Source organism: Podarcis tiliguerta (assembly GCF_965153285.1).
Source record: "Podarcis tiliguerta genome assembly, chromosome: 10".
NCBI lineage: Eukaryota > Metazoa > Chordata > Lepidosauria > Squamata > Lacertidae > Podarcis > Podarcis tiliguerta.
In genome coordinates, this window is record NC_139543.1 from 45,700,226 (window position 1) to 45,718,088 (window position 17,863).

The following is a 17,863-nucleotide window of genomic DNA, read 5'->3' on the forward strand; positions in this document are numbered from 1 at the left end:
TACTGAATTAAAGTGGATTTGTTGATCCTGCGCAGTGCATCAAACCCACTTCTAAAAATCCCCGGACTTTTTGCAGTAAGGAAAGTGATGAGGAAATTATTGGAAAAAGTAGAAACACAATCTCTTTATGCAAAGTCATGTAACCTCCCTGCAAACAAATCAGAATGGATGCTCAATGAACAGTAGATGTCTTCTAACCTCCCCAAAGACTGTATGAATAAATCAGGATGAATGAGAGTAAACAAATAATCTCTGGAAGTGACCCTGGAGCCTCTGAGCTGGACTTTTGCATTTTTGCTATGGTTGCCATATGCCTGGAATTTCCCGGACATAGCCAGAATATTGCAGTCAGAAGCAGTGTCCGGGCGGAAACCGCTAAAAATGTCTGGGAAAATCCATACATATGGCAACCTATGCCGGCAATGTCATTTTGGACAATTTTCCTTTAAAATAGCTCAAAAACTTCCTTTTTTTGCAACCTTGCTCAACAACTTTGGGCAAAACTAAAAAAAGCTATACAAAAAGCCAATGCAATTCTGGGCTGCATCAATAGGAGTATAGCATCTAGATCAAGGGAAGTAATAGTGCCACTGTATTCTGCTCTGGTCAGACCTCACCTGGAGTACTGTGTCCAGTTCTGGGCACCACAGTTCAAGAACGACACTGACAAACTGGAACGTGTCTAGAGGGAGGGCAACCAAAATGGTCAAAGGCCTGGAAACGATGCCTTATGAGGAACGGCTAAGGGAGCTGGGCATGTTTAGCCTGGAGAAGAGGAGGTTAAGGGGTGATATGATAGCCATGTTCAAATATATAAAAGGATGTCACATAGAGGAGGGAGAAAGGTTGTTTTCTGCTGCTCCAGAGAAGCGGACACGGAGCAATGGATCCAAACTACAAGAAAGAAGATTCCACCTAAAGATTAGGAAGAACTTCCTGACAGTTAGAGCTGTTCGACAGTGGAATTTGCTGCCAAGGAGTGTGGTGGAGTCTCCTTCTTTGGAGGTCTTTAAGCAGAGGCTTGACAACCATATGTCAGGAGTACTCTGATGGTGTTTCCTGCTTGGCAGGGGGTTGGACTCGATGGCCCTTGTGGTCTCTTCTAACTCTATGATTCTATGATTCTATGAACTCATGTTGTCATGTGTTTATTGCTTTTATCACAAGAGGTTCTGCGGAAAGCAATTGTTTGCATTGTTGCTGGGTTGGGGTCACGTTCACACCATACATTTAAATCACACTGCTTTCCCTCCAAAGAATCCTGGGAACTGTAGTTTACCCCCTCAAAGAGCTACAATTCCCGCCACTCTTAACAAACCACAGTTCCCAGGATTCATTGAGGAAAGCCATGTGCTTTAAATGTGTGGTGCAGCTGCAACCTTGAGACTGTATTATGCATTTCATTGTTTGCCTGTTGCTTCAGAATCTATCTTCTGATACAAACCTGCCTTATTTTTTTCTGACAGCAAACCACCTTATTCAAACATGCTGCCCTGAAGACTCACTTAACGTGTAAAATACGTTTTAATATCGAAGAGAATATTATTTTTTTTTTTGTATTTTTTAATAATAAGATCAAATGCTGTCTTGTCAAAATAAACAAGAAATATGCCTGGATATTGTTATGTGTCACCTCACTTCTCTGAGCAGTGAGATGTTCCAGCAATATTGATTTCCCGTTGTTTAAATAACAAAGGGATGAGCCCGTCAGACCTGCCCAGCAGGTTTACCTTGAACAAAAACCAGCTGAAGCTCACATCAATATTTTCCTTTGCGCGCTCCACTTCCTTGGACTGATACAGCTCCCTTCTGCATTTACCTGGTGCAGGTACCATCCCCCTTTCCTCACAGGGCAGCTTCAAGGTCCAGCAAAGAGACTCTGTTGCCATGGAAGGCCTGAGGGGAAAGCTCACCAGATGGTGGCAGAGATGAAACTGATCTCAGGACAAAATGTCACCAACATGAAAAACTGGATCACACGGAAATAATGTTTCTGATGTCTGCATGTTGAAATGATAACATATTCTTGCAGAAAGAGATACGAGATTTCTCTTTCTTCCCAATCTGCTAAATAAGCAAAGCATGTTGTGGAGGTGGACAATGCTGAGCTAGATGGAGCAATGGTAAGACTCAGTATACAGTGGTACCTTGGGTTAAGTACTTAATTTGTTCCGGAGCTCTGTTCCCTCCCGCTGCTGCCATGCCGCCAGAGCACGATTTCTGTTCTCATCCTGAAGCGAAGTTCTTAACCCGAGGTACTATTTCTGGGTTAGCGGAGTCTGTAACCTGAAGCGTCTGTAACCTGAGGTACCACTGTAAAGCAGTTTCCTATGTTACCTGAACAAGCAGCCTGATGCCTTTGACATGCCTTTGGTTGTTCAGTCTAACCGCCACCAGGTGGCAGCAGAATCTAGCAGTCCTTTCCCATTTCCCTCTCAGTTCCTGTAGCTGGTCCTTTGCTAAGGAATGTCCACAAGGCCAGCCCAGGATATTTTGCTGCTTGAGGTGGAACAACAAATGGTACCTCCTCCCCAGGGGAAGGTGCATGGTGCACATGGCTGGCTAGTCCAACCCCTGCAATGCAGGAATATACAGCTGTCCCTTATGGGGATCGAACCTGCAACCTAGGAGATATCAGCACCTCCTCCTCCTCCTTTGGCGATCACTCGTAGCCAAGTAAGATTGTCTTCCATGAACACTGTTTTAACAGTGAGTCCGTAAGTGACTGTGGAGGCCAATTCTGGATCCACACAGTAGCGACATAGGTTTACAGGTGGGAGTTGATCACGGTGTGGATCTGCCAAGCGTGCCTTCCTCTTAGCACATTTCTCCCTTGTGTCCTGAGTTCGAGTGTCTTCAAAGCTCATGACACCTTTGGTAAAGGCTGTTCCCCAATTGGAGCGCCTGCAGGCCAGTGTTTCCCAGTTGTTGGTGTTTATACTACATTATTTTAGATTTGCCTTGAGAGAGTCTTTAAACCTCTCTTGTTTATCAGCACCACGCTCTAACCAACTGATCTATCCAGTTAGCAAGTCAACAAGCATAACTTTCAGAGGGAACTAGGCTTCAACAGGCAAGCTTGATTTTCGGCTGATTTTTTCATACCAGGGTTGAGCAGCCAACTGGCTGATTGCCAGGTGAGGAACCAGTTTGAATTGCCAGCCCTTGCAGGCAGCATTGGAGACAGTCATCTATTGATACCCTTAGCCTTCATGAATTTGGCTAACCTGCTTTTAAAGTATCCAAGCTATATTTTTCATTGTATGGGGTGGAATAATAATAATAATAATAATAATGGGAGAGAACTCCAGAGTTCCTTGAATTTGGCTTGGTAGTAAATTGGCAGCTAGTGTAATTCTCTCAGGACTGATGTTGTATGATCCGGAAGGAGCTGACCATAGCTGCAGCCCCACAAAGAATGCATTGCAGTAATCCATTGGGAAGGTTATGCGCCATGTGCCAGAGCGGCAAGGCTGTCCTTTTCTTGGAACAGCTGGAGCTGGTGAACCGGCCACTATTAGATGTGACGCTTACCTTTTCCCTACAGTAAACAGAGACTATGCTGGGTTGGCACACGCCACACCCTCTCTCTTGCCACACAAACCTCCCCCGCCTCCCCCCACTTGCGTGGAGTTTGGTTTCTCCTTCAGTGGCGCCAGCTGTAGTGCCTGTCAGTCACCTTTTAAACCTGGTTTAATGAAAATCTCCCCGGTGGTGGTGGCCGGGCCTGGGCTCTCTGCTGTAAAGAGGAGTGAGTGAGAAGGGAGCTTGTTTTCTTTCCCTCATAGACGCCTGCATCTCAAGGCCTCACGTGGGCCTCTGCACAAGCCCCCCATTGTTGCCTGAGCCCTCGCGGCCGGGAGGGGAAGGGGAAGGGGGAGCAGGGAGAGACCTGCTGTGGCTCCTTTAGCCGATTAGCCTTATTAATAGAAATTAAACCCCGTCTGTGAGCTCTGAAAGCCCCTACACGCTCCCTTCCCTACCTGTGCTCTTACTCCTCCCCACCCCCCTGACAGGAATGTATAGATAGGGAAGCGGGTGAGGAAGGGAAAGAAGTTAAGAAGCTTACGAGGATTAGAAACCAAGGCCTTTCACTTCTGGGACTTGTGAGGGTAGGTCTTAAAACCTACCTGGGCTCATTGGTGACATGAGTGCCAGCTTGGGGTTTTTTCCCCCCCTACGGTGGCCTAACCTCACCCCCACCGCCTTTGCCCTCAGCAATATTGTGCCAACAGAATCTCTCTACCCTCCCATTATGCGCTTTTCAGGGCTGCCATTTTCCCACCCCTTGATCTTGCAAAACAACAACAACAACAACCCTCCCGCAACAGGTTAACAGTCGCATTCCATGCACAATATATTTTGAAGTCGGCGGGACTTACTTCTGAGCAGATTGCAGCATCAAATACTTAAATATGAAGACATCTTAACTACTTCTTGCAATACACCAGAAAGAAAAACTTGCACAAAATGGGGAAACTGTAATGAATGCACACAACTAGTATTTTCAGAGAGGGCTCTCACTCGAAGATACTACACCATGGGGCTTGCTGTGGAGATGGGAAAAGAACAGTGACCATTTTCAAAAGACACTGATTTTTGCCTATAAAGTGCCCATAATTTGCAATAGGTAGATTTTTAGAGAGTCAAACACCATGGAATTTTAATGTAGCCATCATAGTAAACATAGACTTTCTGACTATACCTGTCCATTTCTGAATATTCATATAATATAGATACCTTCTTTTGATCTTGATGTTTTCTCTCTCATACACACACCATGAAAGGAAGCTTATTTTGCCCCCCTCCCCCATGATATTATGAATCTGAAACATGCAGTAAGGAACTATTCATCAGTTTTTCTCACAGGAGTTATTGACAGTTCATTAATTGTGACTTCATCTAAATGGGTCTTAATCCATTCTAATCCAAATTGATTAAAATTCATTAAAAAAAACAAACCACTATTGACTTTTTGTGGTTTGGAAACGCATTGAAAAGTATGGGATGAACAAATGACTTGCAGGAAGGTGTGTAAACGCCTTACAGGCAAATCAGTTCCAATGGGCGATGAATGCCACTGACGCACAAGTGCTCCGCAACTATGGCATAAGCTTTTCGTAAATGAAATCAGGATGAATGTTCAATAAACGGGTCATCCAGAAAAACACTTAATTAAGCATCTGTAAGGTGCACTGAAATGCAACGTGAAGTCATTGTTTAAATTGTCTGCAGATGGAGCTGTTGCTTTACTTACCATTGGCATGGTTAGGGAATGCATGGGATAGTTGTCTAGATGTTACTGCTATGGTGAATCTGACCCTGAACACGACTGCTTCTCATAGGACAATGTAGAAGCATGAGGCTCCCTGGGATGTTCATCTTGACCTCTGCATGTTCCCTGCTCTGCGATTGTGTCTTGTCAGTGTTATGTCCTATGATGGCATCCTGCCAGCATCATTCCTGCAACTTTATTATGCCCTGGTCTCGGGAGCCAGAACCAATGCCCTCCCCTCCTCAAACCCTGCAGGAAAACCTCAAGAGCAGAGAGGGAGGAAGCTTAAAGACTCTTGCCCTCTCCCAGCTACCTCTCACTTTGGAGAAGCTGGATTACAGGGGGATTGTGGCCCAGGCATGCTGGCTCTGCTCCTTCCCATTGGCTGGGAAAGCCTCTTAAAAGTGGAGAAGTGGTTTCTTTCTGCTAGATCAGCAACCTATGATTCTTTAGCGACTTTAAAACATAAGCAGCTGCTGACCCACATCCATGCGGTAAACACTTTGGTGCTTGAGCTGCAGGCTTCGCAGAGCCAAGGGGACTCTGGAGGAGGGCCTGGAAGCAGCTATTGATCACCACAAGAAGACCCCATCTGCACCAGGCTCTCAGGATCTTTGAGAGCTGAGGTTTTTGCTGTCTAGGAAGAAGGATGCAAGAATTCAGAAGGCTTCTTCCAGGGGTTCTCATTGGATGCCTGTCATGGAGTGAGTTCTGAAAGGTTGTCCCCTCCTTCTTCAAACTAGCCCTAGGCACTAGGAAGCGCTCCTTGGATCCATCTCCTTGGAAGTCAAAAAGTGAAAGGGAAGGCACAGCCCACCCAAGGTCTGTATTTTAATATGGAGCATGCTCTTTTGTATGTCAGGTGTTAGCATTGTTATATGCGTTGGGAATTAGTGACCCAAGGAGGATGCCCAACTGGTTTCAACTCAGGATGAATACTAGTGTCATAACATATTGAGCAAGGGATGCTCTTAAAGACTAAGTTAATTTGCCCTGGATGCTTTCCTTTGTGCTGCTTGTGCATTCAGTTGGAGAGTCTCTGCTGTTTTAGGTTTGGGGATCCTAGGAACTGGCCTCTCGGGTCTTGCAACTTGTATGAAATTTGGAGTTTGTGTTGAGTCCCTTATTTTGCAGAACCTTGTGTCCTGGGTTATGTTGTCTTGGCTTGTTTTAAAAAGAGTGCATATGAGCCATATTGATTACTGGACCTGAAGGGAAATCTCTTCTCCCCTGGAGTCTGATTATTTTTCTGCCAGACTCTGTGTGCGTGTACATGCTCTGTATAGATATGTACATGTAGGCCTCTGGCTAAGACAGAGTGGCCAAAAAAGAGGAGACACATCAACAAGAAGAAGATGATGAAAGAGGACACCAATCTGCATGAAAAATGGCATGTGCTGATCTATATGTATATATGCATATGTGGAAATAATTACCATAATTTAAGTAGAAATACAAAACGGGGAAGACTGTTACCTGGTGGTTTTTGTGCCAGTTTAGTCTGCTGCCCAGGTGTTAGGTGTTGCTTATTTTTATATTCCTGGAGCCTTCAGACTGAGGCAATTTACAAGTAAAGTGGAAGCCTGTCTCTGTATCCATGAAGGCTAGCAAAACTGAGAGAAAGGGGGGCAAACAAGCTCCCAAGGCAGGTTTATATCAGATCTGGGGAACCTTTGGCCCTCCAGATGTTGTTGGACTCCAACTCCCATCAGCCCCAGCCAGCATGTCAGTGGCGATGGATGATGGGAGTTGGAGTCCATGAACATCTGGAGGGCCAGAATTTCCCCACCCCTGGCATTCATGTTATAGATCCCATGCAAAGGCCATTTTAAATGATGGCTCATAATACAGTGAGTTATTTGTGTGGAGCAGAAAACTTTGCAGCGCAAGTGCTTTTTTATTGTGCCACTGAAAATTCTGTGTGTGGCAACTATAATGTATTAACTGCCATGAATACAGTCTACAAAACATCATTGCAAAAGGATCCACCCTGCTGAATCAAAAATGCACAAGTGTCCTCCAGGCTGGCCCAATACATTTGGCTGTCTGAAGCAAAAGACAGGATGGCACCTGTAGCTTAGAGGGTGGAGGGCATGCCACAAGGCACGCACAGGTCTTCCCTGCTCATCAATATTTGCCATCTGAGGTGGCTTCCTCATTCTGCCTCATGGTAGGACTGGCCCTGAGCATTACATTGACATCTAGTGCAGAAACCAGTCCCAGTGCAGCAGCTTCTATCAGTCTTGCTGTGTTGGCTCTCCTCCAGAGACAACTAGGGATGCCAGAGATTACTAGCGAAAAATGGAAACGAGAGCAGAAATTGCCCATGCTTGCTTACTATTTGTCCCATGTCCAGAATGGAAATAAATCCCAGGAATATGATCAGCATTGGCTGTTGGTGGTGCTTTCAGTCTGCAGATGTTAGGTTTTCCCGTCCCTCCATTTGCATTCTGTTTCCTTTGCACTGAAATGAATGGGGTGGAATAATGCAATGCTAATGTAATTACAAAAAAGATGTAACTAATTACATAAATTAGGTGAGTTACATAATTTCACCATAGTGGACAGTGAGCTGAAGAACGTCGTGATATGTGGAAGATGAACTGCAACAGAATGGAAGCACAGCTGCATGCGATAAATAGAGAGTGAAGTGGGAAATATGCCTTCTTACAACCCCAGAGATAACGCAGCCTAAAAGCTCTTGCCCAGTGCTGATCCCACAGGTGCTGGTGCAGCCCAGTGCCTGGGAAGTACCTGGAGTTTCCCTGCAATGGGCATAAGCTGCACACATCTTCCTCTTGGGTACAGATAAGGTACCACGGTAGTTACGGTACTGCGAGACACTGTTGGTGTTGCCACAGCCACTGAAGCGCCACAGGATCTGGCAGCGTGGCCTCCTGATGCTAATGCTGTAATAACCTCCCCATTGCCAGCATGCTCAGTATCACAAAGGTCATGTGTTGTTGCACTGGAAAACTTGCGGAGGGGGCAGCAAACTTACATAGACATTCTTGACCAGCTTAAGGCTTTGAGACACCTCCACTGCCCCCTTCCAATCCCCTGTTTACACCCACACTTTTGTACTCAACCATAGCAATTGCACACAGGCAAATAATCTGTCTGGCATGCACTCACACAATAATTGCTTAATTTGTGCTCTTGGTCGCAACTTTTGGCCTATTTGTCTGCGTTTAAGGTCTTTCAGAAGAAGGGGCCATTGTTTTCTGCATTACAGCAGCATGCAGAGCCTTCAGCAAAAGATGGTATTAATGGTTTTTAATCACACCACAGATCATGGTACTTTAACATTTAAAGCTAGACAAAGAGTGGGAGAGGAAATCCAAGGACCAGAGGGGAATAAACAAGCCTGAAACTCAAGGGGAAAAGAGAAAGTGTCAGAGCCTAGATATTCTGGCTCCAAGCTGGAGATACGTTGCGATGTCTCCTGACTGTCCAGAGGAAGTAGCTGTGCCAGAAATGCCAGTTCTTTGCTTCTTGCTGTTTCCATGAAAGTATTATAGAATCATAGATGGCCATCTAACTTCTGCTTAAAAACTTCTAATGAAGGAAATCCATTCCACTGTTGAACAGCTCTTACCGTCAGAAAGTTCCTTCTGATGTTTAGTCGGAATTTCCTTTCTTGTTAATTGAATCCACTGGATCAAGCCCTACCCTCCAGAGCAGGAGAAAACAGGCTTGAAATATTTGAAGATGGCTATCATATCTCCTCGCAGTTGCCTTTCCCCCCAGGCTAAACATACCCAGCTCCCTCAAAAAATTGTATGTTATGTTGTACAACAATTCATTGGTTTTGGGTTGTATTACTGATGTTGAATTGAGATTTAAACCTAAGTGGCTTGAGACCAGATTCCCTGAAAGAGTGACTTTCCCCTTATATACTGACTGAATATTAAGATCTGCTTCAGAGGCCCTGTTCTGAGTGATCCTGCAAATGAAGCCAAGTGGGTAAGAAACAGGAAGAGGCCCCTTTCAGTAGTGGTATCCCAATTATGGTATAGCCTTCTCAGAGAGGTTCAGCTGGTGCCAACTTTATGGATTTTCAGAGATTTTCAGGGGATTTTCAGGGGAAGTATCGTTTTACTCACCCAGGCATTTCAAGCAACTTGTTTCACAAACTGGGCCTCTTACATCTGAACTGAATTTTAAATTGTGTTTCAGTTGCATTTTACTCTTAATTAATCGTCTTTAGTTCCTATTGCTCTACACTGCATTTTGATGCTGCAGTATTTATTTACTGCAGCTATTGCCTTGTTGAGCAGCACGCTTAGTCTCTTGCATGAGTTTGCCTTTGGAGATAGTTATTTTCCCTACTTCAGGTTTAAAGAGGGAGGGGAAGCACATGAACAGAAACAAGGCTGAAGGGAGACAATGGGAGCTGCATGTCCGCATCTGCATCCTCTGTTCTCTTCTGTTCCTGCAGCACCACTCATCTCGCTCGCTTTCGGGTTCCTGCCCCTGGTTGACCAATGGGGAAGGGCCATGCTGAGGACGGCCACCTGCCAGAAAGAGCAAAGCCTCCAGATGGTGGCTGGGGCTGGATAGTACTGTTTGGCTGCTTTGTCATCACTGGCTTTTCCTATGCCTTTCCAAAGGCAGTGAGCATATATTTCAAGGAGCTGATGCATGACTTCCATGTGGGCTATAGTGACACAGCTTGGATCTCATCTATCATGCTGGCTATGTTGTATGGAACAGGTAAGGATCACATGACTCTGTCCCGTGAAACACTTCCTTGTCTGTGCCTATAAATGTACACAGCCATGAAAGCAAAGATCTAGCCAAGGATCTCACTGGTTTATTGTGAGTGGCCTCCTTAACCACCTTCCTTCATTCCCACCGACAGTCTGCCGCTATTCTGAGCAGAGGGAGCTTTCACCCAGCTCCCCTCCTGGATTCCTATAACTTCCGCTGCCCTGGTACCCCAGACCCCTGCAGTCCACAGCATTTCTGGCCCCCAGATCTGGGGGGGCGGGAGAGCAAATAACTAATTGAGTAAACTTTCTTGTGTTGCAGTGGTTGAATGCTGGCAAGCATTCTTTGACATTGCTTTGCACATTGCAATGCCAATGGCTGGGGCAGAGAACGAAAGGCTTGTAGACAAATAGCCAGCAGTCAGACGTCTGAGGTGTGAGGCTACTGTCCTGTTTGCCTATGAAGTATAACAGTGCCAGAGAGCATCTTCCAGACAGTCATGCAGTTCTTCTCCCAAGCGAGAAGACTGAGCTTGCGGCAGTGCACTTTGGGGAGTGGGCTGGGTCTGTTTGTGCTGGTGCAGATGACAGTGCACCCTTGACAACAAAACTTGAGTCAGTCTGACCCATTCCCTTCTACCTCTAGTTCAGCTGCCCCACTGACTGGATGCCAGTCTCTCCAACTATCAAGAAAACCTTACTGGCCCACATGGTTCTCTACCCCCTTATATGATGCCCAGCAACCACAGAGCTAAGACCTCTCCCAACTTGCTACTCAGGCTTCCCCCACCTCCATCATTGGGACCATCTTCTGCTTTTTCTTCCTCCTCCTCCTCTGTCAGATTCTGCCCACCCTGATTGGCACCACAGGACCTATGGCACATGGCCCTGTGGATGTTGTGTGCCCACTCTTGCTCTCCTGAACCACCCCTCTGGGAATCACTTTCTCTTCAGTATACTGTATGTAGAGAGGAGAAGGAGATGTAGCAGCCACATGATGAGCCCAGGAGTCTTTCAGCACACATTGTGTGTGTGTGTGTTGGCAGGGGGAGACCTCAGAGGGAGGAGAAATGGAAGTGGAAGGAGCTGAGATGGTTGGGGCAATCTCCCTGCAAAGCAATCACTTTGGAGCTGTGTTTGTGGAGGATGGACTGAGGGAGAAAGCCGAAATGGACGGAGAGATGGAAAGAGAGGAGAAAGCAGGGAGAGAGCTGTGGTGGCTTAGGTAAAGGCAAAAAAAGTAAAGGACCTTTGGACAGTTAAGTCCAGTCAAAGGCAACTATGGGGTGCGGCGCTCATCTCACTTTCAGGCCGAGGGAGCCGGCGTTTGTCCACAGACAGCTTTCCGGGTCATGTAGCCAGCATGACTAAACTGCTTCTGGTGCAACAGGACACTGTGACAGAAACCAGAGCGCACGGAAACGCCATTAACTTCCCACCACAGTGGTACCTATTTATCTACTTGTGCTGGTGTGCTTTCGAACTGCTAGGTTGGCAGGAGCTGGGACCGAGCAACAGGAGCTCACCCCACCAACCTTCTGATTGGCAAGCCAAGAGGCTCAGTGGTTTAGACCACCCGCGTCCCTATGTAGTGGCCTAGAGAGCGAGCTAGATAATCTTGTAGTGCTGAAAACTCCACCAGCATTTGATCTGCCCCTTCCCAGCGCTGGCATGTGGCTCACAACAGATCACTCACAAGGGAATATCACCTTCAACAGGAAAAAAACTTCCTCCACCCTTGTTCTTAAGGATGGCAGACATTTCTTCTATTCATAATAATGCAGCCAATCGCATGGTGACAGGAAATCACACATTGCTTCACTTTTTCTTCCCCTTTTTATTTAACCCAGGCCTTTCCTCGCTTTCTTGTTTCTTTGATTCTCTGCAGGGCCTGTGAGCAGCATTTTGGTGAACCAGTTCGGGTGCCGGCCTGTGATGCTTGTTGGGGGGCTCCTGGCTTCCTCTGGGATGATTCTAGCCTCCTTCACCACCAACATTATTGAGCTGTACCTGACGGCTGGTGTGCTGACAGGTTAGCGTTGGGCAAGGGGGCTGGGTGGAAAGCAGTGCATCTGGAAGTGAGAGATGGCATGAGAAATTGTCAGAGTGGCGTGAAAGTGCAAAAGGGAGGAAAGAACATAATGCTTGCAGCATTTTCACACACACAATGCTAAATGCACCTTTGGGGCTCCTTTGGGGTACGTGTGAGCATTATTGGTGAAATCAGCTAGGCTTCTGTGTTTGCTTTGCAAATTCTGTGATTGAGTGGAGCCCAATCAAGAGGTACTGTCTTCATGACATAGAACTTCAAATAATAGTCTGAAATAACTCGGAAGTGTTATAAATTGCATGGATGAATTCTGTATTCAGGAACTGGCTGCGCAATGGGGACCTCAGTAAAGCTGATATACCAGGATCTTGAAACCTGTACAGTGGAACCTTGCGTTGCGAATGTGATCCATGCTGGAAGCACGTTTGCAACCCACACCTTTCGCAACCCGCACCGTTTGCAACTGTCTGTGCATGTTCAGGTCGTGATCCGGTGCTTCTGCACATGCGCAAAACACAACTTAGTGCTTATGTGCATGTGCGAGCGCCGAAACCCGGAAGTAACCCGTTCCAGTACTTCTGGGTTCGGCGCAGTGCGCAACCCGAAATCACATAACCTGCAGCGTCTGTAACCCGAGGTACCACTGTACATCTCTTAAAGCCACAATCCTCTTTTCTCACCTGTTACTGACAAATCCCTTTATACCCCACAGGTTTAGGCATGGCTCTGAACTTTCAGCCTTCTCTGATCATGTTAGGGTCCTACTTTGACAAGCGCAGACCTCTTGCCAATGGGCTCGCTGCGGCCGGGAGTCCCGTCTTCCTTTCAGCCCTCTCCCCACTGGGTCAAGTCTTGCTGGAGAAGTTTGGCTGGCGAGGGGGATTCCTCATCATGGGGGGACTCCTGCTTAACTGCTGCACCTGCGGAGCAATCATGAGACCCCTGGAGCTGAACAGGAAGAAGAAAATAGAGGAAGCCCAGGACAAATATGAAGCCAAAGAAATGCTGCCCATGGGAGGAAGGGCCGAAGAGGCTGTCAGCACCACGGACAGCGCCAAGAAGTCAAATAAAGCCAAGAAGAAGAAGAAGCCCAAGAAAGGGAAGAAGCTGTTGGATTTTTCTATCTTTAAAAACCGGGGTTTCGTCATTTACGCCATTGCCAAGTTCATCATGGTCTTAGGTCTCTTTGTGCCCACCATATTGCTAGTCAACTATGCCAAAGACTCAGGAGTGCCAGACAAAGAAGCCGCTTTTCTCCTGTCCATCATTGGTTTCATAGACATCTTTGCCCGACCATCCTGCGGGATACTTGCTGGGTTGAAGCGGGTGCGGCCCCATGTGACCTACTTGTTCAGCTTCGCTATGCTCTTCAATGGCCTGACAGATATCTTCAGCGCCAGGGCCACCGATTACACGGCCCTTGTCATTTTCTGCATTTTCTTTGGCATCTCCTACGGGATGGTGGGGGCCCTGCAGTTTGAAGTCCTCATGGCCATCATTGGGTCACAGAAGTTCTCCAGCGCCATCGGGCTTGTGCTGCTCATTGAGGCCTTTGCTGTGCTCATTGGACCTCCCTCTGCAGGTAAGTCTTGGGCACCTGTTACCTGCACTCATTTCTGCAGAGCTTAATTGCATGCGGGGCTTCCATGAAAGAGCCCAACCCCAAGACAAAAACTTCATAAAAGTAATAATAAAGAGCAGGGTGCATTTGAACATTTGCAGAAAGCTATCCCATCCCACTGGTGAGTCTCAGTATACCTGTGGTTAGGAGCCAGGGTTTGGGGGTTTAGTTTTTATTAAATTTTTAGCTCACTTCTTCTTCTAGGGAGTTCATGCCTGATCATCTCCCATTTTATTTGCACAACAATCCTTTAAGGTAGGTTAGGCTGAAAGAAGAGCTGGCCCAAGACCACCAAGTGGATTTCACAGCTGAGTAGAGATTTGAACTCAGGTTTCCCTGATCTTAGACTGACCCCGTAACCATCACACTGGCTGTCAGGTCAGGGGGGTGTGGCTTCTTAGGAGATTTGGCCACATGAAGGTGCCGCAACACTTTAGCCATGTGTTTCTCCTGGAAATGCCAATATTCCTGTTGAAATAGCTTGCAAATACCTTAGGGATTCTGTTCTCTCTCCAGCCAACCTGACCTAACATGGTGGCTTCCTATCATGCCAGAATATTGGTTTATTTCACAGGATAGGACATCTCCAGTTTGCAGGTAGATCCCACTTGGCATTTTACTATGCACATGGGCTCTCTGAAGAACAACAGGCAACTTACTATGCAAAGCACACATTCCTGCCTGCCTTCCCAGTTTCTGTGTGTTTCTTGGCTGGCTTAAAAAGGGATGACTGACAGTGCTGGGAGTAAGTGACACAGCCATCTTATTTTTCTCTAAACCCTTTTTCATTCTGACTCCCCTCCACCTCTTACACACATATGTCTTAAAGTACGTGGTGGCAAAGCATATTTATTGCCAAGTGTGTCCCAGGGTGGCCCAAGGAGCCTGATCCCTACCTTTGCAATCCTCAGCATCGCTCTCCCTTTGTTGCTTTTCTTCCACAAACACACGGCCCCTTTTCCTGCTAGCCCTATGGGCTACCTAACATCACCATTAACTGAACCCTGAGGCAGCAAAGAGAACAGAGTTAAGCACTAGAAACTTGGGGGAATAAGACTTAGAAGTGAGGGTTGTGAGATGTGTGCGTACAGGCCAGCCCAGAGTCACCTCCAACCCAAGTTGGGGGTGGATAACATGTGACCCTCAATGTGTTGTTGGATGGCAGCTTCCATCATCGTGTGCCACTGGGAAGCCACAAGTCAGCTATCCCTGCCTTAAAGAAACAACTTGCTCATCCTGTTCCTTCCATAGTTGTATCCTACCATCTCTGCTCCCATCTCTGACCAGGCAGGGGAATGCATGGAAATAAGGAGAGGGGGAAATATACTGACTGTGGGTACCATTTTCTGCCTTGATGTCTACATTTTGTGAGCTTTCAAGCAGCACAGCTTCCAGTTTCCGAGGAAGTGCTTTAATACGGCATCAACATGAAATTGTGGGAGGTTGCTATGATACAGGTATGCTATGCTCTCTCTCTTTGTCTTTTTTCAAAATCCCAGGACGATTGGTGGATGCGCTCAAGAAATACGAGGTTATCTTCTACCTGGCTGGCTCGGAGGTTGTGTTGTCGTCTCTGTTTCTGGCTGTGGCTTCTTACTGCTGCCTGAGCAGGAAGGAAAAGAAGAACTCTCAGCCAGAGAACCCTCCTGCAGGCGGAGGGGGCAGTGAAACAGAGGAAGCAGAATCAGATGTCCCGGAAGCAGAGGACCACCCTGGAGACAACCACCACCTCTCCCGCAACATTAACAATGCAGGGGGTGATGCAGCGAACCACATTGCAGAGAACAGGAACGTGGATGGAGCCGGCAGGCCGGAAGGGGAGGGTGTAGCTTTGGTACCGGGGGGCTGTGATGCTGACCAGACAGTGGAAAGAGACAGTTTTTAGCTATGTGGAGCTCAGCTTTGATGAACAAGAGACCATGTTGCTATTGTATGGGGCCTGGTCCAACCTAAGGAGGAGTGTATATGGAAAACTGATGTTTCTGGATGCTGGGATGAGATAGACGGAGTCTCAAGAATAGTGATGTTTATATGTGTAAAGGCACAATGGTACAGTGGTACCTTGGTTTTTGAGCGTCTCAGAAGTCGAACGTTTCAGCTTTCGAATGCTGAAAACCTGGAAGTAAATGCTTCCATTTTTGAATGCTTTTCAGAAGCCGAACATGCCATGTGGTTTCCGCATTGAGTTTTCTGGACGTAATTGCTTCTGGAAATGCATGCTTCGGTTTTCAAATGTTTCGGAAGTCGAATGGTTTTCCGGAATGGATGAAGTTCGAAAACCAAGGTTCCACTGTACTGTGAACAGAAATTTGAAGGAATACAAGCCATAGGGCTTCCGTGAATGGCTTGCAGAATTGTGTAATGCTGTTCAACACAGCGGGGGGTTGTCCCCCATGTACTGACAAACACTTAAATTAGATTTTAATGATCAGTCTATCTTTGATACCTTTTTCTAAGCTACCTCTACTAATCCAGAGCTCAGCAAAGGAGGCCATCACATTGTAATATTTACCCCTGGACATGGTTTTCTCAGTTTTGTCAAAGGTGTAGAGCATATTAGGAACATATGCCTTATGCTGAGTCAAACTCTTGGGTCCACCGCAGTCAGTATTGTCTGCACTGACTGGCAGCCGCTCTCCAGGGTTTCAGAGCAAGGTCTCTCCCAGTTCTACCTAGAGATGTCAGCTTGCAACCTTCTGCATGCAGAGCCTTTAACAGTTTCCGTATGTAGAACGGGGAGAGGAGTACCATATAGATCGGAAAGTCACATATCCATTTTGAAAGACTGGCTGTGTGCCAAATCTTCAACGAGAGAGAAGGTATGTAGCTAAGGAGATGCCAACTATTGGCCACATTTCTGTTGGAAAAAGAAGCTTCCATCAGTCCTAAGTGGACGTCAGGTGGCTGCTATGTAGACCAGACTGTGTAACGAGAGAGGGTTTTCCCCTCTGGCCTAAAACAGGGATGGAAGACGGTAGAATGAGTACGCTTTCAGGCATGTCAAGTAAATGTTCAATGCAAACATTTGAGGTAAGTCATGCCATTAGCTCAGCCCTCTAATGTAGCCCTAATGAGAGGAAAATGCCTTCTATTTTTGGGGGGCAAAAAATGCACCCCTAGTGTTCTATCCACAACAGGGCTTCTGTCCCTTTGAGGTGTTCTACGGCAGGTAAAAGTTCATCAGTGTTGCTACAGCAGGAAAAACGGTACCTATTGATTGCTGTGCTCTTTCAAAGCTCCTAAAGGGAAAGAAACCTTGTTATTCTTTTTGCAGTATGGCCAGCCTAGTCCATTGGCCAGGGATTGCCGCAGGCCAGGGTAGCGCTAGCTACTTTTAACTTCAAAGCCTCTGCCCCACTGTGCAACTGTCCTCCTCTGGTGGGAGAGGTTTGTGGCTGGAAAGAGGCCAAACTAAGCAGCATCCATCATCTATAAACAAAAAAGCCTTTCCTTTCTTTTCATTACATGGTATGAGATGGTCACAGGAGTCTGGGCAGGGGTTGAGAAAAAGTGGATGCATCTTTTGAGTCTGCCTTTAATACATAAATCTATCCTTTGTTCTTTGCCCAGCAGGGCTGCTTGTAGCATTTCTATAGCCAGAGGGAGAAATACTAAGCACCCATGAGTAATGCCCTATATTTGTGCTGTTTTGTATGCCAGTTCAGAATTTGCTTTACCTTCCATTCTACTGGAAGAATTACCCTTTGGAAATTGAAAGCTTGTGTGCACACATGCACACACGCACACATGCACACAGACACACCATAGATCCAATAAAAAACAATTGCCTGAATTAATTCTTGTACTGCACCAAAGATTCAGTCACAGACAAGTCCTTCAGTCTTGGCAGCCCAGTGCATCTCCAAACAACAGCATAATGTGGCACAATCTCTGCTGCTGCAGCAGCTACCACAACATCCTAAACCTGCCTGATTCCAACGCATTTCCAGACAATCCTGGAAATTCAGCCAGTCCTTTATGCAGCTAAAGTTACCGTATTTTTCGCTCCATAAGACACATTTTCCCCCTCCTAATAAGTAAGGGGAAATGTCTGTGCGTCTTATGGAGCGAATGCATGGGCCCTGGAGCCAAATTGCCCAGGGGGGGAAAGCAGATCATGCTCTTTTTTTTTTAGAAAGGGGGAAGGGGGTGTTGAAACAAAGCCACTGAGCAGCTGATTGGCAAGCGACCGGGAGGAAGATAAG

The 17,863-nt window shown here is 46.6% G+C and overlaps 1 protein-coding gene across 1 annotated transcript; it reads left to right on the forward strand.

Moving 5' to 3' along the window:
• The first annotated feature begins 5,583 nt into the window (after positions 1-5,583).
• On the forward strand, positions 5,584-17,402 carry SLC16A8 (solute carrier family 16 member 8). Its single transcript, XM_083402559.1, has 5 exons — positions 5,584-6,097; positions 9,717-9,991; positions 11,876-12,019; positions 12,750-13,619; positions 15,158-17,402. Exons 2-5 carry the CDS (start codon positions 9,763-9,765, stop codon positions 15,541-15,543), a joined length of 1,629 nt encoding a protein of 542 aa, XP_083258685.1. The 5' UTR covers positions 5,584-6,097; positions 9,717-9,762; the 3' UTR covers positions 15,544-17,402.
• Positions 17,403-17,863: the final 461 nt, after the last annotated feature.

Excerpts from the sequence above, each read along its gene's own strand:
- SLC16A8 (XM_083402559.1), top strand. The coding sequence starts at position 9,763 with ATGGGGAAGGGCCATGCTGAGGACGGCCACCTGCCAGAAAGAGCAAAG. Across the intron at positions 12,020-12,749 it reads GACGGCTGGTGTGCTGACAG|GTTTAGGCATGGCTCTGAAC; the intron begins GTTAGCGTTGGG and ends TATACCCCACAG. Across the intron at positions 13,620-15,157 it reads CATTGGACCTCCCTCTGCAG|GACGATTGGTGGATGCGCTC; the intron begins GTAAGTCTTGGG and ends TCAAAATCCCAG.